Genomic DNA, 27,143 nt, shown 5'->3' with positions numbered 1-27,143 from the left:
GTTTCCAAGGCTGTAAATCTTGATAGGAACAAGGAAGCTGATCAGCAGCTGGTGGGTTTGAACCCCTCTTCCAGTTAGCAGCCCAACACTGACTCGACAGAACCACCAGCGTTCTTTAGTTCAATCTGTGTGTGTGTGTGTATTTTTACACTGATGACTAAAAAAGCTGTTATGTCTTCTGCACCCAATTCTCCATTATTTACATCGGCATTTATGTCATGGCAAATAGAGGTGAAAAGGAAATGGGGAAAGGAGAAGTCCCTCTTTGGAAGTGGCTGCGTGGAGCAACGACTTATTGAGTGATACTGCAATATTATCAGACTCCCATTAATTGAGTATTTATACTTAATACTTGATACCATTTGTGATCAGACTGTGTTACAGCAGTGTATAAGACTGTGAACTACAAGCATTGACATTTCAAAGTATACGGTCAGCTCTTCTTGAGGGGATGGAGAAACTAATGAAGTACTACTGCATTGTCTGACCTTGGCATTAAAAGTAATTTGTTTCATATCTGTAATGTGGGATTATTGTTTTTCAAATTAAGAGATACTTTTTCATTTGGACAATAAACCAAACTGTAGATGTAATAGTACTCGATTAAAACTGGTGATGCAGTAAGAGAGGGCATTTATGCTTTGAGGCTTAACATATAGCTTTCTCCACTATGCTCGGGGAGTCCATTCTCCACTCCATGTGAGCACATAGCTCCCCTTGATGTCACTGGGAGCTGCATTTCCGTGACGAGAAGAAAATAAGCTTGCTAAAGTTAATTATCAGACTGATTTTGGTCTCATTTTAATGCCCTGTTTATTGACAATGGAAGCCTGATCTAGGGCTCACTTGTTCCCCCCTGCTTTTCCAAGGTAAGGAACAGAATAGAAGGTAAGGGCTGCATGTCGGAAGGCGAGGAGATACACGTAGGGCTGCAAAAGGAATTCTGCATTTTTACTGAGCAGCAAGAAATTCAGTTGGATTTCCCAGCTTACGGTTTACGCTATGTTCACACGGAGCTGGGGCACCGCATTCTTCTGTCCAAGGCTGAATAGCGCATCTGTGGCACGTTTAATAAACACAAAGTTTAAACCAACACATTGGTGTGTCATTCATGAGCTGAGTCAAACTATAAGTATGAAGGGGAGATCCATTTCAGAAATGGCTGATAAATCAGTTTTTCAAAAAAACTGATAAGCTATTTTTCAAAGCTGTGTTTTGCTTTGTTTTAAAATAGCAGTTTATTATTTAGTCCCTGAATCCTTATAGGACACTGATTATCCTATGAAATCCTAATTAAGAGAATGAACTTGAGATAAATTAATTGCCCTGTCTCTCAGGTTTCTCACCTGGAAAATGGGAATGCCATATGGATCATAACAAGTAAATTCATGTTTGCATACATATATATACCCACAGTGGAGCCTTGGTGGCATAGTTGCTGTGCTTTGGGCTGTGATCCTTATGGTCGGTAGTTAAAAACCACCTTCTGCTCCTCAAAAGCACCCTCGGCTCCTCAGGAGGAACACTGGACTTTCTACTCCCGTGAACACTTACCGTCTCAGAAACCTACAAAGGGTTGTTAGGAGTCAGAAATTATTCCATGGCAGAGACTCTGGTTTGGATGTATCCTCACAGCAATTGAGAGCACAGGATCATTGCTATGTCAGTATTGGCTGTGATAACTAATAACCAGTAAATAGGGCAAGGCATTATTGAAGGTATTTATACTCTAAGAAAAGGGCAGTAAATAGTTTGGCCATATAATCAAGTTTTAGTTGAACAAATACACAACTATATTTTTGCTCCCCAGAAATCATACTCTAATAATTTGTATGTCAGACCTCTCCAGACCCAGATGAAGCTCCTGATATTTCCATTGCTCTCTAGGACAATCCTGACCAAAAGCAAATAGAACTCACATTTTACACATGCTGAACATTACTTTTCATGTGTGAAAACTTAACTAAAGGCCAGCTACCTCAAATGTACTGGCAATATAGGTTTGCTTTTTTTGTTTTGTTTTGTCTTTTTATGATGTATTGTGTTTAATAAAATTTTACAAATTAATTTCCTATTCCACAACTCATATACAAATGGTTCTGTGATATTAGTTACTATTCCCAAATCTATCAACTCTCTCTCCCTTTCCACCTTGCCTTCCCCATTTTCATCTCCTCAGTTTCCCTGTCTCTCCTTTCTCTCTCTACTTGGATTTAGGTTGCCCATCTGGTCTTGTACCGTTGATTAAAATAAGAAATACATTCCTCACAGGTGCTGCTGCTTATTGTATAGGCAAGTTTCTTATTCAAAAGAGTCTTACTGGAACTTTGGATGAAGCATTAGGCTATTGAGTAACAAGATCGGCCTTTCAAACTCAGCAGCTGCTCTGCCAGAGAAAGATGAAGCAATCTGCTTTGGTAAGAGTTCGCAGCCTCATTGGGAGTCCCATGCAGCAGTGCTCCCCTATCCTACAGGCCTCCTATGAGTCCAGATTGACTCAATGAGAGTGCATTTGGGCCTCATATTTGACCTTTTGGAGTGACTTTAGTTCCAGAGTAAAGTCTTTGGAGTTTCTTCAGTCTCTATGAATCCAGTAAATCTGGTCATATTTAAAAGTGAAGCTGGGTTTTTGTCTCCACTTCTCTCCCATTCTAACTGGGCTTTTTGTTCCTCTTATTAGAGCTGCCAGCAGTGATACTCAGGCACTGTTTAATTCTTGTCTCAGGGAGAGGAGGTTGTTGTTTTCGGGGACCATTAGTCTTGTTCTCTTCACTTTTCTATTCTCCACACATGTAGAAACTAGTCTTGTCTTAGGTGGCCATCCCAAAGCTTGTAAGACCCGGAAGGGATGCTGCTCATCAAACTGGGATGCAGAACATCATCATTACGTATTGATCAGCAGCATCACAAGATACACAATACCCAAGAATGATGCACAAAATATTTTTTAAAGAGAATCAGCAACACACAGCTAACTACACCTTACTTGTCACTTCTTACAGGTTGACTTTGATTTCATTTTGTGCCCAGGTATATGCCCTGTGTGGTCCTGCATGATAAGCATCTCTAGTTCAGAGCTGTAAGTGATACAGATCTTTTGTCTATCCAAGTGCCTATGTACTATGCCCTGTTTTCTAAATCACATGTGCCTATAATCACAGGTGTGCACACACAAAGACACACATTTCTCTTTTCCTTGATTTTCTCAGTTTTGTTTGTCTGGGATGTATATGTTTTTAAGAAACAAGCACACGAATTGATAGCCTGGTGATGGTGATTTGATACGTGTGATAGTATGGTAGCTGGGATCACCCAAGCCTTTCCCTTAGAGCCCTAGGTCACCACGAGCATGTCCTCATTAGGGATTGTCAGAGCTAGACTGAGGATTGTACCACAAATGCAGCAGAATAGGAGAAGTGCCAAAGTAAAAACAGCAGCCTATAAAGGTAGCAGTCACAAAATGGAGTGGTGAAAAAATTGGATTCTGACAAAAAAGTGCAAGATAAAATGGAAGTTATTGTATTTGTTGGTACCTCCTTCCATGGCAGCAAATGCCTTTTAAAACATCATTTGCACTTGAAAATTCTGGCAACCGTCTACAACATCCCTGGGAGGAAATTGAACAATTTCCCGTAAAGTTTTAGAAACAAATAGAAGAGAACAACGTGGAGCATGCAATGGTTCGTGTGTGTGTGTGTGTGTGTGTGTGTGTAAATAATAGATGTTATTACCTCTTCCCCAATTATGTACCCTGGAAAGTAACTGGTTTGTATTTATCATTATAAGCGGCTTATTATCCATCTGATAACTGAGATCAATTGTGCTATATATTATTTATACAACCTATATAAATTAAAAAAAGAAGATGAGAGATGTATTGGTAGTTCATTTGTTCTTCATTTGCTGATCCAATATTTATGGAACAGCTCTCGGGGCTAAACACTATTTATAAAGGATGGGAACCGGCTGTGATCAGGAGTTCCACATATTTGTGCTTGTGGCATTTATCTTCCAGTGGAAGAAGACAATGGAAAAAACCTTGTGAACACAGAGTCAAAACTATAGAACAAGATCTTTAATCTATGAGATGGGGAAGTAGAACAGGCTGTAGATCGGATGGGGCCTCTTGGAAGAGTTGTAATTTTGAAACTGCATGACCAGAGTACGTGTAATGGATAAGATTTTTAAGCCCAGGCTTGAAGATAAGAAAAACTTGGTTTTCAAATATCTAGATAGTCTATTATAAGCAGAGAAGAAGCTGGAAATGGAGTATGTCTGGGTGTTTGAGAAGTGAGGAGCCAGGGGACCATAAAGGAGAAAAAGATGGAATGGAAGCGAGAATGAGATCAGAGACAAAGCCGTTTGACTTGTGATCTGAGTAAAATGAGGGAGCTCTAGATTGTAGAGGAATGACATATCAAACTTACTCATGCTTTGATAAGATCATTGATATTTGCTTAGTATCAATGAATAGGGCAAGTTTTGAAAAAGGAGCAAAGTAAAGGAGAACAGTTAGGAGGCTTGTGTATCAATCTAAGAAAGAGATACAGCTACGTAGTTGCACTAGATAATACCAGTTCTTTGCAAAGTGACTGAGTTCTGGTAGATTTTATACTTAAAAAAAAAAATCCAATCCTGCGATAGAGGAGAGACAAGGTTAACTGCACATTATTTGGGTTGAGTTAATGGATGATAAGGTAGTGGTATAATTAACTGGAAGGTTAGGAAAACTGGGTGCCAGAGGCATATATCTGTGCACATTTGTGTGTACATGTGTGGGGAGGAGGTATGTACTGGGGAAGATTACAAGTTCTATTGTAAGTGTTCATTTTGAGAAATCTATAAAATTCCTGTAGCAGTGGATGGGCTACTAGTTTGGCTGCTAACCAACAAGTTGGAAGTTCAAGTTCATTGGAGACACCTGAGAACAGAAACCTGCAATTCTAATTTTGAAACACCACCCACGGACGTGGCTGTGAAGTACAGGAGTACACACATCAGGTCACCATGAGGGGAAACAACGTGACAGTGATTGGTACTGATGAAATACCCAGTGGATACTAAATAGGAATCTGGATTATCAATGGGGGTGGGGTAGAGTTGAGCATAGATCTTACTCTGAAAATATAAATTGGACTAAATAATCAAGGTATTCTAAATTATGATATTAGATGATTTCCCAAGACAATGACAATAGACCAGGGGAAACTGATTACAATAACTTAGACTGTGATGTAATAAAATGTCACCAAAATAAAGAGAACCCATAATTAAAGGCATTTTCTTGTGTTTTCTTGAAAACATAAAGGCATTCGATTGTGTGGATCATAACAAACTATGGATAGCATTGAGAAGAATGGACCCAAAGAAATCAGTGTGGAGATTTATTGGAATTAATAATTGGCCTTGAGCAGTGGGAAGGGTGTTTGTAATTTCACTTACCTTTAAAAGTCCCCAAAGAACTCCATAATATATACCTATTAAATTCCTTAAAATAGTCATTTTCCTATGCTGTCATTGAATATGCTTTTTAAATAATAGAATGGCTGCTTTAATGGGTTTTATATTAAGTACTATTACATTCTGGATATTCTTAAACAGGAAAAGAGTTAGTTACTGCCACTTCATTGTGCTCCTACAAAACCTGGACATGGATCAAGAGACAGTTGTGTGAACAGAGCTGGGGGATGCTGCATGGTGTATAACCAAGAAAGGTGTGTATCAAGGTTATACCCTCTCACCTTGCTTATTCAAGCTGTGTGCTGAGAAAATAACAACCTAACAACAATAAAAAATTTTTTCTTGGTTTTGAGGCCTTTTCCTTGAGTTATTTGGCATGCTGACCCACAACATTGCATTGGATAAACTACATTGGCTCTAATTTCTTAGATATGGTGTTCCACTATATTCTCAGCTATTCGGTTATACTATTATTAATTTATCATCTTAGTTTTAAATAAAAGAAAAACCCAGACTTAAAATTAAAAGGAAGAGTCAAGAAAGGTAAGAAGTGTTTGAAAAAGAAGTAAATCTTAAGGACTCCCAAGGGCAGCTGTTTGTGGGGCCATGGTGGCTTGTTGATTATAAATTGAACTACAAACCAGTCAGTAGTTTGAGCCCAGCAGTCACTCGGCAACCCTTAGAGTCAAATGTTTGGAGACTCAAAGGGGCAGTTAGTTATTCTCTGTACTATAGGGGCACTATGAATTTGAATTAATGTGATGACTGTGGCTTTTTTTTTTTTGGTCTGGGAAGTTGTGCGGTATGTACAGAGACTGTAAGTTGGATACTGCACAGCCAGAACCCAATTTGAGAAGAGTAGGAAGAATATTTGAAAGACCACACATATGAAAGATGTGAGGGCAATGGCGTATCATGAAAATGTAAGTATTCAGAGCAATTTTCATACATATTTTGAAGATTAAATTTTTTCTTCTTCAAAGTTTGCAGTAAACATTTCAGAACACATTTTAATACATAGAAGCCGATGGATAATTCATGTTAAATTTTCTGAGGTGTTGTTTACTCCAAGCTTCTTTATAAGAAGCATTCTAGATACCAGTGAACTCCAGCTCTCAACTGATGCCTGGCTATGGGTGTGATCTTGTCTTTGAAGTAATCCCACACAGCATTTGTGGAACCCTACATCAAACAGGTACACCACCCCTCTACAAGTGATCCAAAATCAGAGGCAAGGGATGGTATGAGAGGCCTGGTAGGGATTCAGTGAGGGCAATGTAACCGAGAGAAATTACTGAAACCCAAATGAAGGCTGAGCATGATAGTGGGACAAGAGGAAAGTAAAAGGAAATAGAGGAAAGAACTAGGTAACAAAGGGGATTTATAAAGGTCTAAAGAGTGGAATGTACATATGCAAATATATTTATATAATGGTGCGGGGAAACAGATCTATGCATATCTATTTATAGGTTTAGTATTAAGGCAGCAGATGGACATTGGGCCTCCACTCAAGCATCTACTCAATGCAAGAACACGCTGTTCTATTAAATTGGCATTCCAGGATGCACACCTTCCTGACATGATTGCTAAAGAAAAATGTGAGCATGAGCAAATATTGTGAAGAAAGCTGATGGTGCCCGGCTATCAAAAGATATAGCATCTGGGGTCTTAAAAGCTTGAAGATCAACAAGCAGCCATCTAGCTGAGAATCATCAAAGCCCACATGGAAGAAGCACACCAGCCTGTCTGATCACGAGGTGTAGAAGGGACCAGTTCTCAGACATCAAAGAACTAAAAATCATACTAGTGAGTGCTCACCTACCTGATACGATCACTGAAGACAAATGTGTGCATAAGCAAATGTGGTAAAGAAAGCTGATGATGCCCGGCTATCAAAAGATATAGCATCTGGGGTCTTAAAGGCTTCAAGATAAACAAGCGGCCAACTAGCTCAGAAGCAACAAAGCCCACATGGAAGAAGCACACCAGTCTGTGTGACCACGAGCTGTCGAAGGGATCAGGTATCAAAGAAGGAAAAATCATATCATTGTAAAGGTGGGTGAGTGCAGAGTGGAGACTCAAAGCCCATCGGTAGGCAACTGGACACCCTCTTATTGAACGGTAATTGGGAGGAGATGAGCCAATCAGGGTGCAGGGTAGCAACGATAAAACATTTAAATTTCCTCTAGTTCTTAAATGCTTCCTCCCCCACACTATCATGATCCCAATTCTACCTTACAAATCTCACTAGACCAGAGGATGTACATTGATACAGATAGCAATGGGAAATACAGGGAATCTAGGGCAGATGACTCCTTCAGGACCAGTGGTGAGAGTGATGATGCCCGGAGAGTGTCGGGAATGTGGGTAGAAAGGGGGAACTGATTACAAGAATCTTGGGGATGGAAAGCAGAGAAGAGGGCAGGGGGAGACATCAGACAGTGTAACATATGACAAAATAATAATAGTTTATGAATTATGAAGGGTTCATGAGGGAGGGGGTAGTGGGGATGGAGGAGGAAAATGAGCAGCCAATATTAAGGGCTCAAGTAGAAGGCAAATGTTGTGAGAATGATGATGGCAACGAATATACATTATGTGCTTGACACAATGGATGTATGTATGGATTGTGATACGAATTGTATGAGCCCCCAATAAAATGATAAAAAAAGAAAAGAGCATTCTAACTTTTCGTTGAAGATTCTCTGTGCACAGATGAAGAAGTTGTGATATTTTATAACAAGATTGGAACGTTTTAATTTTAATAAAGCTAGTTTTAACTCAGACTGACCTATTTTGAGTTTCATGGCATTTGAATCTCTATTTACTGTGATAATCTCTATTTACTGTGACAGATTCACTAGCAGTCATTTGATTACATCTCACAGAAACCCTATAAGACAGAGGGGAACTTCTCCCGTGGGAGCTCAGGGCTGTAACCCTTCCTGGGAGCAGAAGCCCCACCTCTCTCTTGCAGAGTCTGGTGGACTCACTGGGCTGACCTTGTGTTCACCGGTAGGCACACATGAGCAATCATGCCATCGTTATTTATTGTATAGTGTCTCTTATTCCAGGCCCCCTTTTTAAGATGACAAATGGGAACTTCTTGGTGTTCAGTTCCTAATAAAGGAGAAGTGATACTTGGGCAAAATACCAAGATCATGTAATTTGCACTGTTCAAATATTTCTTTGGCTCAAAGGACACGTTGTGAAGTACAACTTGACCTAACACAAACTGCTTTAAATAAAGCCAGCATAAATGTCCTCTATCTCAGACTAGCTAACACTACATTAAAGTATCCTGGTGTGTTTTTTTTTAATGGGTGAGCAGAAGAAGGCATGGTATATGGCATGTGTTCTGTTTCTCAAAATCTAGAACTTATCGTGGAAAATTAATGTCATTTTTGGAATTCACAGGTCAAATACATTCAGAAACAATTCTACTCTTTGAGGCACCGAAATGTGTGTTGGCCTAAGTTACTCAAGGATTTTGACTCTCTGAAGAAAAATGTGGCATCAGGATTACCAGCAACCTGAAACATGCAGATGACACAACCTGGCTGGATGAAAGTGGGGAAGGCCTTAAGCACCTGCTGAGGAAGATCAATGACTTGAGCCTTCGATATCGGCTACAACTTACTCTAAAGAAAACACAAACATCCTTAAAACTGGACCAATAGATTGCGTCCTGAGAATCAGAGAAAAGATTGAAGTTGTTAAGGATTGCATCTTGCTTGGCTCCACAATCAATGCTCATGGAAGCAGCAGTCAAGAGATCAAACAACACAAGGGGTTGAGTAAATCTTGAGACCTCTTCTAAAGTGCTGAACAGCATGAATGTCATTTTGTGGCGTAAGGTGCACCTAACGCAAGCCATGGTATTTTCAATCACCTCATAAACTCTCACCACCATGAAGTCAATTCTGGCATTTAATAAGGAAGGCTGAAGAATTACTACATTTACATTACAGTAGCAGCAAAAAATACTGAAAGTACCATGGATTGTCAAAATAACAAATGAATCTGTCTCGCAAGCAGTGCAGCCAGAATGCTTCTTAGAAAGGAGGATGGCAGAACTTCATTTCATTTACATTGGACACTTTAACAGAGGGGAGACCAGTCCCTGCGAAAGGCCATTGTGCTTGGTAAGTGGAAAGGAAACAAAACATGGAAGATCCCCAATGAGATGAGTCGACATACTAGATGCAACGATAGCCTCAAACAATTGTGACGCTGGTGCAGAGAAGTGTTTTGTCCTGTTGTTCATTGGTTCACTTTGAGTTGGAGCTGGGTCAATGCTACGTAACAACAACATAAAGAAGACAGAGCATCTTAAAGGAATGCAAGAGCCCTTGTTGTCGCCAAGATGTTAGGAACAAAACAGTATTTGCATAAGGAGGGAGAGATCAATTGCATGTATGTATTTGTCGGGCTTTAGCGCCACAATCAAAGCTACATTGTTAGTTACACTTTTGTGTATTGAAATGACATTATTGTTTATAAAGATAGCCATGCTCCTAATTAGGCACATTTGACCTAGTTTCTTTTCAGCCCCTAGGGACTCAGGTCCTACTACAGACTGATGGAACCTTAGACCCTGTGTTTTCAAGACCCACAACATCCTTCGGAGGCCACACCAGAAACAGTGTGGAAACCCTATTAAGTGACCTGGGCTTCACTTCAAATCACCTGTCTCCCTTGGACTTAAGAATGGAATATTCGGTGTGAGAAGAAACAAATATCGTTTTACCAAAGGTATAGATCTGGCAGTTGTCAGACTATGGTAGACTTAACTACTTCAATGCCCTCTTGCTTTATTAAAATACATTTTAATCTGATAAGCCTGGTTCTACCACTGTCAATGAATATTGTTGAAAGTTTGCCCTTGCTATTAACCTCTATTGTTGTTGTAAATAGTAATCACTTAACGATTTAATTTCAACAAGTCAATAATTCATGCACTGTAATTGATAAGCAGCCTATACTCAGTAATGAATTTGTTTTACGGTGCCTTAAAAAGAAAGGTTCAATAAAAATGAGTCTCCATGGGGACTTGCTAGACCAGTTAAATGCAAGGCAGAGGTGCCCGCTCAGAGATGATGGTGGCCGTTGGGAGAGGGTTCTAAAGAGGAAAACATGATAGGTTTTCTCAACAGTCACATGATGATCACAAGGGCTTATTATGGAGATATTTTAGGAAAATGAAAACAAAAAAACCTCATGGCTCAAAAAAGCCAGGAAAGTTGTGTCAATTAATTTTTATATCACCACAAGGCAGCTGCTTGTCCATCCAGGGTAGCAGGGGGTGTCTTGTAACATTATATTGGATAATCTTATCTCATTCACCCCACACCCTTGACTCCATCCTTTTCGACCCTCTCAGCACCCCCCACCCCCAAAACCAAGGAACATTTAAAACAACCTGATTTAAGTCCCTCAGAGATGTCTGATATATACTTTGGCATAGCAGAAATCTAATGGTTCAAAAAAGACCTAGAGATGTGGAAATACCACCTTTGGTAACATATAGACCTTGATATGTAGACCTGCATATACTTTCACATTTGAAAAACAATTTTTAATGAATATTTATATGTGTTTTTAGCAAGACTTTTAAAAAATGAAGTATGGATTTAATGCAGTCACACTTGTTTTCATAATTTTATGCAATGAAATAAAAGCACTTCACACATAAAATAATTTTAACTATAGATGTTGATATGAAAAATCAGCTGAAACAATATAGCTAACTACAAAAAACAAGAATAAATTTACTTGGAATAACCCAATATTGTATTGTTGGAGATGTTAGCTGTTTAAAACTCCATTGTAAATATTTTGAATATTGCTGTTGGGAAGAGTTATTTGCGATTATATCAACAATATAAAAACAAATGATTAATTTTGAGGTTAGCAAAAGGAACTCTTGCTAGAATGTTTTGACAAAGTTCTGTGAAAAAATTAGATTTGTATTAAAATAGACCTGATATATCATTTGAAAATCCATACAATTGAACATATATTCAAATATGTGTAACTCATAATTTCAGACATTGAATAAATTCAAAAGTAACTATTTTTGATGGTTAGATTTTAGGTCAACTTGCACCTGTGTAAAGGTTGGGACGATGTTAAACCTATCAATCAGGCTACAAAAGAATGCTGTCTCTGGGGGAGTGGTCTTTTCTGAAGAGATGCTCTGAAGAGCTTTGTGTTCTTTCCCGCCCCTTTGCCTTCCTGTGTGCCTGTATTACAACCCGGGCTCCTGGGTTGGTGGCACGCAGCCTGCAAACCTTGGAGCTGTGGCATCCTGCCACATTCCTGCTGACGTTGGATCCACAGGACTCTGCCCCCACAGGCCAGTGATCTCCCTCCCCACTTCATCTGCCAGCAGTTTCAGGAGTCTGAGCACTGCCAGCTATCATCTGACCCATGGACTTGAACTGGAGGAAGCTGGGCTGCTCTCTTGATAGAAAATTCATTCTTGAAAAAAATGTTCTTTCTTATAAAACATGTCTGAGTGTTCTGGTTTTGTTTCTCTAGAAAACCAGCCTAACACAGTTATGTAACATAATATAATAAAAAGAGGTCATCAAAAAAATTAATGAAAGACTAATTTTAAAAGGAGCTATTTACTGTACATTTTGCAGACAATGTGGTCTTTTATGATGATAAAAAACTGACAGTACTCATTTGAATGTGGTTCATATTTAAGAATTACATGAATGGGTTTAAACATGTCAAGTATTATGAGGACAGTGTAGTGTTTGCTGTGTTGTACATAAGGTTGCTAAGACTCCGAACTCACTTGACAACACATAACAATAGCAAAAACAACGAGATGTATAAAAAATCAATGAAGTTTGATTATGTATATGTGTATACATTAGTGCTGTATTGTATATCTACTGTACATAGGTAATATGTACTAGATACAGTAGATAAAATATTTGGTGTAGTGGGTTACATATTGGGGTGCTAACCACAAGGTCACCAGTTCAAATCCACTAGCTACTACATGGGAGAAAAGTGAAACTCTCTACAGCATCAGAAACTCACAGGAGCCATTCTACTCTGTCTTGTAGGGTTGCTCTGAGTCAGAACCAACGGGCTGGCAGTGATCTGGGAGTTTATATAAAATACAGATCTTAATTCAAGAGATATATTTTTGAATTACCCCTTAATGTATAGTTGGAGTGAACTGAACATACATAGACCATCATTAAACTCATCAAGTTTTAGTAGTCTGCAGCTTGAAAAGATATTTTAGTACTAAGAAATATATATGTATATATATGTATATATATGTATATACATATGTATATATATGTGTATGTGTGTATATATATATATACACATACATAGTCATTCATATATATATAAAATGGAAAGCCCAGTTGACTTCTATGAAAATCTAGGTTTGCATTTGTAGTTGGAAAGAAGAGTATACAGAGAATTCATTATGTGATCCCTGTGACTTTAAAGACTCGGAGAGATTTTTACAGCATGCTCCCTCACATGAACCAATAAAGTCGCCTCCGTTAGGGAGGGCAGATCAGCTCCATCTAAAACAAAGGAGAACAATGAAGCATTCTGAGCCTCCCAACACCACTCCTCCTTTTCATAGTTTGGTTTGCCCTCTTGAAAAGCAACACTCTGGCATCCACATTAGAATTGAGACCGACAGGGCATCCCTTTTATCCCACGCTGCCAAAACTCCTCACTAATAATAATTAACTATTCCTGGCTTTGATCCAAGACAGTTTAATAAATACAGAAACTGCTTCTGGGCCTCAGCTGCATTTCTAGCTTCCTAATGGGGGTGGGAGAAAGGAAAACGCCACTCTGCTGTAGGAGATTAGCTTAACCCCATCAGTGAAACAGAAAGACTCCTCAATTGTTAATTAATTAATAAACACAATGCATGTTTTATATAAGGGCATGTGTACCTTGCTCACTCAAATAGATCTGATTTGGTTTTATAAAGTTTGTTTCTATACCTGCTGTGGAAAATCTGTTAGTAGTTAGTATTGATATTAGACAACCATATTCTAAAAGTCATTGTTTTTATAGGTTTCATGTAGATTCGCTTTTCTGAGTAATTCACTTGGCATTTGTTTTGAGGGGAATGATGATTCTTAATATACAATGGCTCCACAATGAAACATGGAGTCCTGGGGACAAGGGTAAGAAGTCTGCTGCCTCTGCCCAACAAGACCTGGTGAGCTGCTCTCATAATGCTGTAGAGCATAGGTTCCCAAACTTTTTTGGCCTACTACTGCCCGACACAACCGCTGAAGACAAAGCGGGTGAATAAGCAAATGTGGTGAAGAAGGCTGATGGTGCCCGGCTATCAAAAGATAGAGCATCTGGGGTCTTAAAAGCTTGAAGGTAAACAAGTGGCCATCTAGCTCAGAAGCAACAAAGCCCACATGGAACAACATATAAGCCTGTGTGATCACGAGGTGTCGAACGGATCACTAAAGACAAATGGGTGCATAAGCAAATGTGGCAAAGAAAGCTGATGGTGCCCGGCTATCAAAAGTATAGCGTCTGGGGTCTTAAAGGCTTGAAGGTAATCAAGCGACCATCAAGCTCAGAAGCAACAAAGCCCACATGGAAGAAGCACACCAGCCTATGTAACCACGAGGTGTCGAAGGGATCAGGTATAAGGCATCATCAGAACAAAAAATCTTACCATAGTGAATGATGGGGGGAGTGCGGAGTGGAGACCCAAAGTCCATCAGTAGGCCACTGGAGATCCCCTTGCAGAGGGGTCTCAGGGAGGAGATGAGCCAGTCAGGGTGTGATGTAACAATGATGAAAAATACAACTTTCATCTAGTTCCTAAATGTTTCCTCCCCGCTCCCACTACCATGACTCAAATTTGACCTTGCAAGTCTGGCTAGACCAGAGGATGTACACTGGTACAGATAGGAACTGAAAATACTGGGAATCCAAGGCAGATGAGCCCTACAGGACCAGTGGTGTGAGTGGCAAAACAGGGAGGGTGGAGAGAGAGTGGGTAGGAAAGAGGGAACCAGTTACAAGGAACTATATGTAACCTCCTCCCTAGGGGACGATCAACAAAAAAGTGGGTGAAGGGAGACGTCGGACAGGGCAAGATATGACAAAATAGCAATTTATAAACTATCAAGGGCTTATGAGGGAGAGGGGAGAGGGGAGGGAGGGGAAAAATGAGGACCTAATTCTGGGGATTTAAGTGGAGAGAAAATGTTTTGAGAATGATGAGGGCAATGAATGTACAAATGCGCTTTACACAATTGATGTGTGTATGGATTGTGATAAGAGTTGTATGAGCCCCTAGTAAAATGATTTTTAAAAAGTTAAAAAAAAATAACATTTTAACAAAGAATAAATAAAATTATTGATTTGTACTATGATAAAAAAAAGAAAAGAAAAAATAAATTACTCAGCATGCCCCTGGAAATTAATATATTTTGTATGATAACCCATAATGCAGGATAAGGTATAGGTATCTGCTGGTGCAGTGCTCTGGATTATTCCAGCAACCCCTAGACAACAGTATTGCCTACCTTGGAATACACTGATTAGGAGTCTAGGAAACTCTACAGGGAATTTCTACTCTGACAAATACGGTTGCTATGAGTTGGAGTCAATTAGATGCAACACAGCTACAAGATGAATATGGATTACTTATTTAGTCACTCAGTCCCAGGATTTATTAATTATTTGTGTCCTTGGGCAGTTAACTACTTCTTCTCTGGGGAAAAAGAGTGAACTTGAAACTAAAAGGGCAAGTTCTGGCTTATGCAAGCGGTTCCTGTATAGAGCAAATGGTTACTGTGCTTTGATATCAATCGGAAGGTTGGAGGTTAGAGTTCACCCAGATGTGCTCTGAAAAAGAGTGATTTACTTCCACAATGGCATGGCAGCCATTGGAGATTCCATGAAGCACAATTGTACCCTGATACATGTGGTGTCAACGTTGGTTGGAATGAACTTGATGGCAACTAATTTGATTGCAATTGGGCTTATTCACGAACGAAGCTTATTGGTGTCTCATGCAGCCACTGTTTAAGTCAACATCACATCTGACTCCAGAGTCTATTTCCCAAACATTCAAACACCCCTTGAAGAAGAATCAGGCTTGATTTTCTGCACCTAAAATTCACGCGTAAACACTGGTTCAGTTGCCCTAAGAGGAGCACACAAGCGAAGCAAATGGTCGGCCATGTCTTTTCCTTGACAACAGTTTGTGTCTGTCATCCTAAGCTGAAAGAAATATAGATAAAGTTTTGACCTTTTTCTTTACTATCTTTATCTCAAAAGGTCTTTGTGGCATTGGAAACACCAAATTAGAATCTGTTTTATGAAATATCATTTAAAAAATAAACAAACGACAAGTTGGCCTTCCTAGCTAACTGATATAATTTTCTTATGTTCTTACTTAGAATTTCACTTTGGTGAAACATGGACAACTCTTGAATTAGGAAGTAAACCTAGTTTGTCTATTTGTTTATCTAGACTAAAGTTGCATAGACCAGTAGAGAAAGTAATGTGAGCTTGGAAGTACATTTTCAGAATGTAGTCATACATTTAACCTGAACAAATCTTTGTCGATTGCTAATTAAAAATTCAGTGTTATCAATGAACAATCATCCAACCTATAGAGTAGAAATACTCACTTTGTATGTTGAACAAGAATTAACACACTACAATCAGGAATTCAGAACATTTATTGCAAGAGCTGAATAACTGTAAATAACGTAGAACTGGCAAAGCAGTAACAAGGATAATTGTTTAGATATTTATTCTGTCAAAGTCATCAAACACCCCTCACAAACCGACAAAAATGTACTGCAATAAGCAATGCACCCCTACCCATTATTGTCCAATATACTGTGGAAAAAGTGAACTGCTATTTACAAAGGAATTTTATTTTTGGGAAGAACAAATTAACTATCAGATTAGCAAACTTTTTTTTATTATTTTTATTAAGTTTTTTTACGTTTAAACTGATGTTGAACCATGGCATAAAGATAACTTTCACTTCTTTCAATAAAGACATTTTGTTGCATGCTATTTATTTGTTTAAATCATCTGTCATGCCTTAACAAAAACCTCCTAAGAATGTTCAAATTTGGATTTGTTTGCACGTGCAACTGAGATCTTATTAACATTAGTCGTCACTCTGTTTGGACCTAAGTGACGAGATGCTGGTACCTGCCAGGCATTGACCAACTATGATAACAAACAGCTAAACAGCAATAATTAGAGATTTATCCCTTTATTTCCCCCAACTAGCCTACCTGGAGAATGTTCTGTTACAGCATGAAGGCACAACACATTAAATATCTTGTGGCTATGGTCTAATAACACTTGTGTTACGACAACATTATTGTATATGAGCATCAACACAGACGCTGCCATTTCAGCAAAGTTGTAGACACACAGTTGCCCAAATTTAAACTATTTTTGAATAGTGATTGTTTCTTCAATATATGCTAATTTTGATATATTAGTTTTGCATGAGTGACAAATACAGGATATTATATCACTTTCTGAAAGATTACATGTTCCCATTACGTCCTCACTTAATGATATCAAGTGATTTTGCTTTTTTCTACTTTTGAAACAACGGATGTCAAGACAAGGTTCTGAGTCTCAAGCTTTTGCAGAAGTTCATTTTCTTTTTTTGTTGAAATGTTTGTTTCTTTATGGTATTTATTTTTTTAACAGGATTCCAGTATTATAAGCTAGCATACAAGAAGCCAGATTCCAGAACCTTTTGTAAACACAAGAGTTTAAGATCCTGAACAATGTGTGTCGGACAGACTACTAATGCAGAAACACCATCACTAAAAGAAACAGTAAGAGTAAAGACAGAAAGAAAAAATTTAAAAATTAAAAAGGAGAGAAGGAACCATAAAACACAGAATTATGTTACAACATCTTAGGTGAACGTTATAAATACACAAAAGTTGTTAATAATAACTTGCTTCTATTTACAAATACTTTAACACTGATTGACTTACAAGTGTCCACTGACGTTGTTAACAGCACAATAGGTTTAATGCTTATCTGTTTAAGTTTTGTTTGAAGTATAATGTCAAGTATAGTGATCTGAGCACAAATCAATGACAAAAAAGAGCACACTTTTCTAACTGGATATGTTTGTCAGTCACTCTAATCCACGGAACTTTCTTACTCTCCAAATGCATATTCTATTGTTCATAGCAGCAGTCCAGGGTCAAAAACAAAATGCAATTTTAAGATAACTAAAAGGAAATTTGCACAATGGAGAGATATCTCGAGAGTTTAATCAATTCTAGTAAACAAGACCACTTGGGCTATTAGAACTATTTTCTCCCTTATGTTGCAAATCAGTATATCCTCCATGGTGCTAAAACAAAGTTATGCATATCCCTGCTATAAGGGGCATAGTAGTAGAGATCTATTGGATACATAAAGCTTTGACACACAGGTATTAGCATGTCTATTTAGAGGAAAGTCAGTAGGCCTTTATCGCCTTTTCTTAGAGTTGGTGCTCTTTAGGACTCTCCACTGCACCTCCGGCTTGCTTATAGGACTTCAGGTTTGCCAGGGGAATGTCTGCCACGTGGCCGCCATTGTTGAAATGGCCCTCATTGGAGCCATACTGCTTACGGTCATTAAACTGGTTCCTGTTGCTGTCTTCTTTCCAGGCCCTAGTCAGAGTGTGCCCATTCACAAGCTTGTCCTTCTTGACCCATTCTTTCTGGGGTGCAAAGGTTGAGAGAGGAGATTTAGGGTGTTGATAGGGACCCAATCCAGGAGGCATCCAGCAATTATCAGAGTGACCCAAAACCAAGCACTCTTGAGTGCACATCTCCGTTGCCTCAGCCAATCCTCGGGGGCCTAGAGGCCCATCTGTACATGAAAAGAGATAAGGAAGGGGGGTGGGGGAGGGAGAGAAAATGATTAGACCTTCCATTTGAATGCATCTCCTTAAAACACAGTATACTAAATTAAATAATTCAAAGGTACTATTCCCTGTCCTTTTAAGATGCAAGCCAAAGGATTCAAATTCCTGGTTGAGAAGGTAAGAGTTTACCTGTAACAAAAATAGATAAATAGAGAGGTAGAAAGATAGACAGGTAGAAAACCTAATGGCACATATGTGTACCTGGACTATATCATGTCTAAATAATACTCTGCATGACATATACATTTTTATGATTTTTCATAAGAATTCTTAGCCAAAGCTGGTTGCAGGAGAAATCAAGAAAGCTGGATCACAAGTGAATGAAAATGCTACACATCCTAGAATGTGAAATACTACTTTGTGCACATTAAATGTCCTGATGAAGTTTCACATGGAAACTGTGAGCAGATAATTGGATACCCAATCATGGAAAAATATTCTAATCATGATATAAAATACTGCTCCCCCCACCCTTCCTTTCTCATTCAAGCACTTGTTATTTTTCCTTATATGAAATCATGGGGAGATAATTTGTAGCATTTAAAAAAATAAAACTATCATATTAAACACAAGTTTGGCTATAGTAGATGCATTACTGCAGTAACAGTTGGTTCACTGCAAGGAATAAAGACTCACATCAATAAAGAAGTCATTTGCATCCACAGATAATCTTAGGCATCTTACAAGCGTGACCTATTTTCTACACTTCTCCGTGTAGAAAACTTAAGCTAAGTCCCAAATTGGATCACATAGAGTCTAACACTCATGAGGGGGAAAAAGACATGTATATCTCCAATAGTTTTATGCCAGCAAAAAATCTAGAACATATATTTTAACATTTATTTTTTTCTGATGAATAAAGAGAAAATCAGTCCTTTACCAAAGAAAACATCCAATAGTTAAGGAAAATAATTTTTGTTTTGTTTTTTCCCCCTTGATTAAACAGTCAAGTGATAAGTGATAGCTTGGAAATTAGGAATTGATTTAATGAAAGAGGTTAAGTGGATAGGCAAGAATGCTGGGGGCATAAAGTATTTTCAAAAGCAAAGCGTCATCAGAATAAAAATGTAGAAGAAAACAGATTTGTAAGTTGGCACAGCTAACAATGAAAATAAATAAATAATTCAAATATAGGTCTTTTGCTAACACCTAAATAGCAGTACTAGATTTTGCTAATAATGTTAAACTTTTTACATTAACATCTAGTTGTCTTAATAATGCCCTAAGGTGCTAAATTCCATAAACTAATTATTTCTTGCATCTGAAAAAGTATCTTCTATTATAGGCAACAGTGATAGCAAATGCTCAATACAAGAAGTTACAAACAACATCAGAAGGGAAAAATATAATGTGAAAATACCGTGGTTAAAATGTCGTGTTATAAAAACTCAAATTTGTCATTTTTTTCTTAATTTAAAAGAGATAATACACAATATTATTTTTAAAATATATTTAAACATCCACTCCCTGTCTTCCTATTTCCTTAAAATAATCAGGTTTACCTTGATTATACATTACTCATTACTTAAAACTTTCTTTCACATACTTCTGATGACTACTTAACATCTTAAGATAATTCATTGAAGCTTCTCTTTGAGCCTTTGACTAACATGGACCCTCTGAAACAGGTTGGAACTCCTTCTGTGTGTTGCTGAGACTATCAATCTATTCAGGAGTAGAAAGCTTCATCTTTCTACTGTGGAATGAACGGCTGGGGGATTTGTACTGCTGACCTGTGGTTAGCAGGCCAAAGCCTACCAGCCGTGTCACAAGGGCTTTTCTGTTTTGTTCTGTTGTATGAGTACATACGGTTACAAACCATGGCAGTGTTTATCTGTTTGTTTGTTTGAAAACAATAATACATTAATGAGTGTAAATTCTTATTTTTGTTTTCTCTCACATGTGGAACACAAAATGACTTACCTGTCACCTGATTCTTATACAGTCCCCAGTGGTGATCAAAGAATTACATTGATTGTTATCTAAATGTTTGTGGGGATAAAATCTTTCTGAGCAATTACTAAAGAGTTGCAGACTGCAGGTCTTAAGAAATTATAATACAAGCTGTTTATTTCATAAATATTGTATCAAAAGCTTCCTCAACTACACATTTCTTGGCCTAGCAACACTATGACAGTTAATGATTGGATTATTAAACTTCTCTGTTAGATCTATTTCTTCCTTTTTAAACATCAATAGAGATTATCACCAATTAAATGTGTAACATAAACTTAGGTCCTATATAATAATTATTAATCTTTATAATATAATTAGTGGATCTTTTTGCTTTTCTAATATCTCTGAGAGATAAATAAACAAATTGTTTATCAGCTATTTCAGAAATGCCAGTAGAGTCATTGTTTTCTCCAGCTCTCAAAATAGAACATGCAAGCTTACTCTTCGAGATTCTTAACCATTGTGTGTTACCATTTTACTAGTCTAAGAAAAATTATCTAAGATTGAGAATTATGTTTTTGTAAGTGCATCAATGAATACCTGTACAACTTAACTTTTCAATACCAAGTGATGAAATTTTATAAATACAATATACATGTCTTAGTTTTTCTTCCAGAACAGATATTTTTCTTTTCACAGATATTTACTGAGTCTGTGCTATATGTTGACACTGTGAACAAGGCAGCTGACACCACTCTCCTTACAGACTTTCTATTCTGGGTAACAAGAACTAGAGTAGCAGTGAATTGATGAAAAAGCGGATGGTGTCATTAGAAAAGACAAGGAAGCAGATGCCAATTTAGGGAAACTGTTGTCTTTACAAGAGTCCTTGGGTGGCCCAAAAGGCTAATATGCTCGGCATCTAAGTATAAGGCTGATAGCTCGGAATAGAAAAGTTTGGCTCTTGGGTTCTTTAAAATCCACCACTGAAAACCCTGTGGCGCATGGTCATACTCCGATAACGAGTTGCTGTGGATCAGAATCAGCTGAAAGCAACTGGTATACTGATTTATCGCATTTCAAGGTAACTGATGAACTTTGTTATGCTACATAATTTCTTGATTGCTTATCCTCTTACAAACCCCACTGATCATATCAGACATAATTTTATTGACAGAATTTGTATCACTACCCATTTCTTGCTTTTTCATACTGCGATGGCTGACATGGCGCTACAAGGCTGCAAACTACCAAAAGAACTTAGTCCAATTCACTATTATCGAGTTCATTCTGACTGAGCGCAGCTCTACAGGACAAGGTAGAACTGCCCCTATGGGTTCTTGAGACTGTGACTCTTCACGAGAGTGGAAAGCCTTCTCCTTCTCCCAAGGAAGGCTGGTGGTTTCAAAGTGCTGACCTTGCAGTTAGAAGCCCAATGCCTAACTACTCCGCAATCAAGGTTCCTGCTCCACGCTACATCTCTAGTTATTTCAAATCCCAGCTGAGCCATCCATGGTCACCGAGTTTCTAGACGAGGGAGAAAGGTGGAGCAGGATGAAACCACTGGGGATCTACTTTCGGACATGTGTCATCGAAAAGTCTATGAATTGCAACAGAAAAATGCCATTTCCTGACCGGAAGTGCTCACTTTAAAGCATTTGAAATGCGCAGGGACTGCTACAAGGAGCTCAAGAGCACGTGACTCTAAAGAGGAAGCTGGAGCGGAACTATTTCTCTCCCCCATGAACCAGAGCGGAATGTAAGATAATTACTGACAATCACATACAACCCAACTTTTCTAAAATGAATCTTATTGTCAAATAATCCTATTTGCTCTTTGAGAATTGTACTTGCCATGATTCGTTCTTTTAAATAGATTGGGAAGATTTTTTAAAGTACTGTAATGGATGCAATTTATAGAAGTTTTATGGATTCTTAGATAAAGCACATAGACAGTGTATGTTCTGATATAACGCATACAATGAGATGCATTGTGGAAAACTAGGATGGAGCTCCAAAAAGTTCATGGAAAATGGAATTTAATAATAATGGAACTGTTCCATGAATTTTTGAAGGCCCTTTATATATTGCAAGTGTTTATTTTGGAAGAAGCTATTAAATAGGGAAATTATTTCACTTTTACTTGAGTCAATATGTATTATTCTGACTAGTTTCCCTTATATTAAGAATGGGAGAAAGTTAGTTTTGCTTTAGGAAATGACAATATTTTCATATTTTAGTCCATGAAGTCAGTGCCGTAAGTTGGTAAGTATTGTGTCTTAATTCTTTGGTAAATAATAATTATTAAATGGATCACAATCATTTCACTGGTACTCTTGGACAGGCTATGCCCTTTAAATGTTTATAATTATAGCTATGCTAATCATTGCCTAGTTCCCAATCTGCTTTTTGTATTTTACTTCTTAGAACCACAAACTGAATTTGTTCATGCCATTAAAGAGGTGAAAAACATTCTGAAAAAGGCAGCCCAAGATGGTGCCATAATCAGATGCCTCAAGATGCCACGCTTACAGAAAGACTAAAGAAAACAGTGAATTAAATATATAGTCCACACATTTGGAACCCTGAGCACCAAAGACAACACTAAAGAGTCAGACTGAGTGCCAAGTGGGAGGAGAGACTGTAGAAACACAGCAGACACGGGGAATGACATATTGTCAGTGCCATGCCAGCTGAAGCTACACTGCACAGCCACCTGAAATAAAGCAGGTGGCATTCCCCAGAGAAGCCCTCAGCACTTGGTGCTTCCAAGCAGGTGCAACTCGACACTCACATCCAGAGTTGGGCAGGCATGTGTTCTGTCCTGTGAAAGGTAAGTGCACTCAACCTCATCCACCATACTCACCTCAGACTCCAGGCCTGAGTCCCACAGACCTGCAGTACCACCAAATTCCTCTTCCATGCCCATGCTGCACCGCACATCGCCAAATTCTAGTGGAACCCACCACCCTCAGCCAGAGTCCCACACATCATTAATGCCCACTTCTCTGCTCAACTATGTGTGCCAGGGACCTGTGGATCAGTGGTGTCCAACCCACCTGGCCACCAGGTACTAGGGGCCTATAGAACAATTGTGTCTATTCCTTTACCTAGCTATCCACACCTAGGGAACCCAGAATAGCCATTCCTCCTGTATTCCATCAAACCACCTGCACTGGAAGCCTGAGGTTGGTAGCACATTTTCCCTTCTGCTGTGCTCTCGTTGACAGGGAAACACCCTCAGAGAGACATCTGTGAGTTGCTGGTTCTCCTTTTGCTGTGCTCAACACAACCCCCCCCCACCACCACCACCACTATAAACAGAGACTTGTCTAACCATCCCCACATAGCTTCACCTAGCACCGTCACTTACAGTTTCTGTACCAACTGCCCATTGACAGACAGCTGCAGGCACCCTCTTAACCACCTGGAAACCAGCCATGTGCACATGCAACACCTGACCTATCAACCATTACCACTGAGGCTATTTCCTGCACCCAAGTCCAGGTGGCAGGTCAGGTAGACAATCATAGCACCAGCAATGTCGTGACTTCCTCAACCACGCAGCAAAGCCAATGAATGCAGACATAGGCCTCCACACCTACCTACTGACCCATTCACCCAAAGCCAGTTGTTGAGAGTGCCACTACAACCAGGCTAGCAATCAGAAGAGGACATACACTAATCTGCTCGTGTTGATCCAAACTAAGCTACACAAAATATAAGGACCGAGAAATCGGCATACAAGTGATAAACACATTAACATTGGAATGTCTCAGAGATTACAACCATATCAAAGCCCATAAAAAGCAGGACAAGGTGGAGACAGCGAATGGCCAAGATAAAGAACCAGAAAAAATCTGGAAGAAAAAATGGTAATGGAACTACTTGCTTAGAAATTCAAATTATTAATATAAAAGTTCTCTGAGAGGTAAATTGTAGAAATTATAGACACAATCAAGGAAGATGCAGGAAAAGAATAAAGAAAACTATTATGAAGCAGATGAAGAATTCACGTAAAAAGTACTAAGACAAAATGCAAAGTAAAAAGATAATTAGAAATACAAAAAATCATAGAAATTAAAAAAAATTAACAATTGATTCTCAAAAAATACAAAACACATAGAAAGACATAGAGGGAGAAGTGAATCAATGAAGACAGAATTTTTGAAATAGTGGATAAATCACTTGTCACCAGTTTATTTGAAGAAAAAAAATCAGAAATATAAAGAATGAGAAAAAATGAAGAAAGTCTAAGACCTATATGGGATAATATTAAGAGGAAAAACTCCTCTATGATTGGAATTCCAGAACAGAAGGGGGGAAATAAAACAAAACAAAAAACAGAATTATCAAGGATTAGCTGGGAGCAAACTTCTCTAATATGAAAGATGAAAAAAATATTCATTCAATGTCAACAAACCCCAAATACAACAGAACCCCAAAGAAAGTCATGAAGACAATCACAATCACACTTGTCAGAGCCTAAAACAGAAGAGGAATTCTGACAGCAGCTCAAGAAACGTAAAACGCTGCCTGTGAAACTGAATCAATCAGACTATGTCTCAGTTACTTGAGAGGAAATATGCAGGCAAGATGGCAATAGCACTGCATATACAAAACAGACATAAAAATTGCCATCCAAGAATATATCCAGCAAAATCGTTTCTCAAATATGATGATAAAATTAAAATATTATCAGAAAAAATGGGAATTAATGGAATTTATAAAGACCAGACCAGCACTAAAATAAATATTAAAGGAAGACCTTTAGACAGAAAAACCAACATCAGACAAAAACTTTAGATTAGGACACAGGAGGATGACTGAAGACTATAAACCAGAAATGCCAATCTGTAAATAATGATAATGTCAAAACAAAATGGGTCAATAAAATAGTGCAGTTATAGGAGTTTCATGTGGAGAAAACACTAAAATGATATCAAGAAATAAAAGGCTTCTCAAAACTTAGGAAGATAAAAAAAGAGCAAAACTGTAAAACCCAGTCAACTTAAAGTCAATAACAATGAAAGAATCAAAAAGAAAGCACACAAATGAAAACAACTCCACACAGAAACTACGCAGAACAAAGAAATCATCCACACTACTCATACACAAAGCACAACAACACGATGGCAGTAGTAATTATCTATCAATAATCACATGGAATGTAAATGGCTTAAATATTCCCATAACTAAAGAGAGTGCCAGAATGGATACAAAGGTATGCCTCATCACTATACTAGCTATACATGTGTTAGACACAAAGACAAAAATAAACTAAAATCCAATGTTTGAAAACATTGTTTCAATACAAATAATCCCCAAAGATCAGAAATAACAATATTAATCTTCCTTGAAACAGGCTTTAAGGCAAAATTCACCTTAAAAGATAGCCAAAGCCATAACACTGAGTCAGTTCCAAAACATGCCAACCCTCTAAGACAGAACAAAATAGATCCATAAGGTTCCCATGACTATAAATCTTTAGAAGGGAAGACAGTCTCATCTTGTTCTTACAAAGGACTGTGGGATTTGAACCACTGGCTTTGTTGTTAGCAAACCATGTTAAACCCATTGTGCCAACAGAACTGCTTATCTAAAGCTCCAAGGAGGATATTACGTATATAATGATTAAAATGTTAATCACAAAGAGGTGATAACCAACAGCAAGGCTAAAAAATATATACCACAAAGAGCATTGAAAAGAGAAATTGATAGTTCCACAATAAGATTAGAGGACGTCACCACGCCACTTTCACTGAAAGACAGAATAACCACAAGGCAATTTTAAAAACATACAGAAAGTACAAATGCCACGCTCAACCAATCTGATCTCCGAAACAAACAGAACTCCCCTGCAAACGGCAGTCACATGTTCTTTTCCAACTCACAGCAAATCTAAACCATTGACACAATATGATGAATATTATCTGATCACAATGCTATAAAATTAGAAATCTATTTCAAGAGGAGCAAAAGGGGGACCCAATTACAAGAGTTTTTTTAAATGTTTATGGAAAAATAAAATGTAAAGATAATGGGGATTTTCCAGGTTTAAAAAAAACTCTCTGGAACTTAGAAATTGAATGATACCTTGCTTAAAAATTGCTGAGTATGCTCAGAGCAGCTTGTTCCCAGAGATGACTGTGGGGCCGGCCTCTGCTCAAGACAAGAAGCCCTCTGCCTAGGACAGCCCTGAAGATACAGTTCAGGGAGAGCTTCCGGTCTGACCGACCCACATGGACGCAAATCAAGAGGGGAGCACAACAGACCAGTGATGGGAGCAAAGCCACGAAGTCACCGAAGTATCCTGATCATGGACTTCTGACTCAGGGGCAGCACTTGGCACCCCATCTGAACTGGCTGGGTATTACTCACAAGGGACACACTGACTGTCTAAAAGTGTAACTGACTTGGGGGGTGAGAAGCACTGGACTGCACCATCCCTGACTACAGGAATAGCAATGGGGACATTCAGGACACTCCCCTGTAGGACATGAATGCGGAAGACTCCCAGGGGGTCTGAGTTGCTAGGCCAGCAGGACTGGGATATGCAGCTCTGGAAGGAAGGGGGACTAACTTAAGATTTATATCCAGTCCTTTTCTCTGTTTAACAGGGAGAGCCATCCGCTCTACATCAGGATCCCTCTTCGTCCTGTGACTATCTGTATGCTGATTTACTTTATTCTTTTTATTCTTTTACAAGATGGTCGGGATAGGAAATCTTACTGAGATGGATGACAGGACTAAAAGACTAATGGTTCCTGGAGGCCATGGGAGGGGAGGAGGGTGGGGAGCCAACGATGACGGGTACAGGGGATCAGTAAATGCTCTA

General features: G+C 38.5%; 1 protein-coding gene across 7 annotated transcripts in view; it reads right to left on the bottom strand.

The window, feature by feature from the left end:
- Nucleotides 1-16,163: 16,163 nt before the first annotated feature.
- Nucleotides 16,164-27,143, bottom strand: part of PCDH9 (protocadherin 9) — a 1,095,802-nt gene continuing 1,084,822 nt past the window's right edge. For all 7 annotated transcript variants that reach the window (XM_045287202.1, XM_045287204.1, XM_004707905.3 and 4 more), the window contains one exon: nt 16,164-18,354. In XM_045287202.1, the coding sequence (XP_045143137.1) occupies nt 17,981-18,354 (374 nt within the window). In that variant the 3' untranslated portion in view covers nt 16,164-17,980. The remainder of the gene's footprint in view (nt 18,355-27,143) is intronic.

The sequence above is a fragment of the Echinops telfairi genome, unplaced genomic scaffold, assembly GCF_000313985.2.
Source record: "Echinops telfairi isolate 266 unplaced genomic scaffold, ASM31398v2 ScPeMD7_11;HRSCAF=52, whole genome shotgun sequence".
In the NCBI taxonomy this organism is placed as follows: Eukaryota; Metazoa; Chordata; class Mammalia; order Afrosoricida; family Tenrecidae; genus Echinops; species Echinops telfairi.
This window is presented reverse-complemented; position numbering and strand designations above follow the sequence as displayed.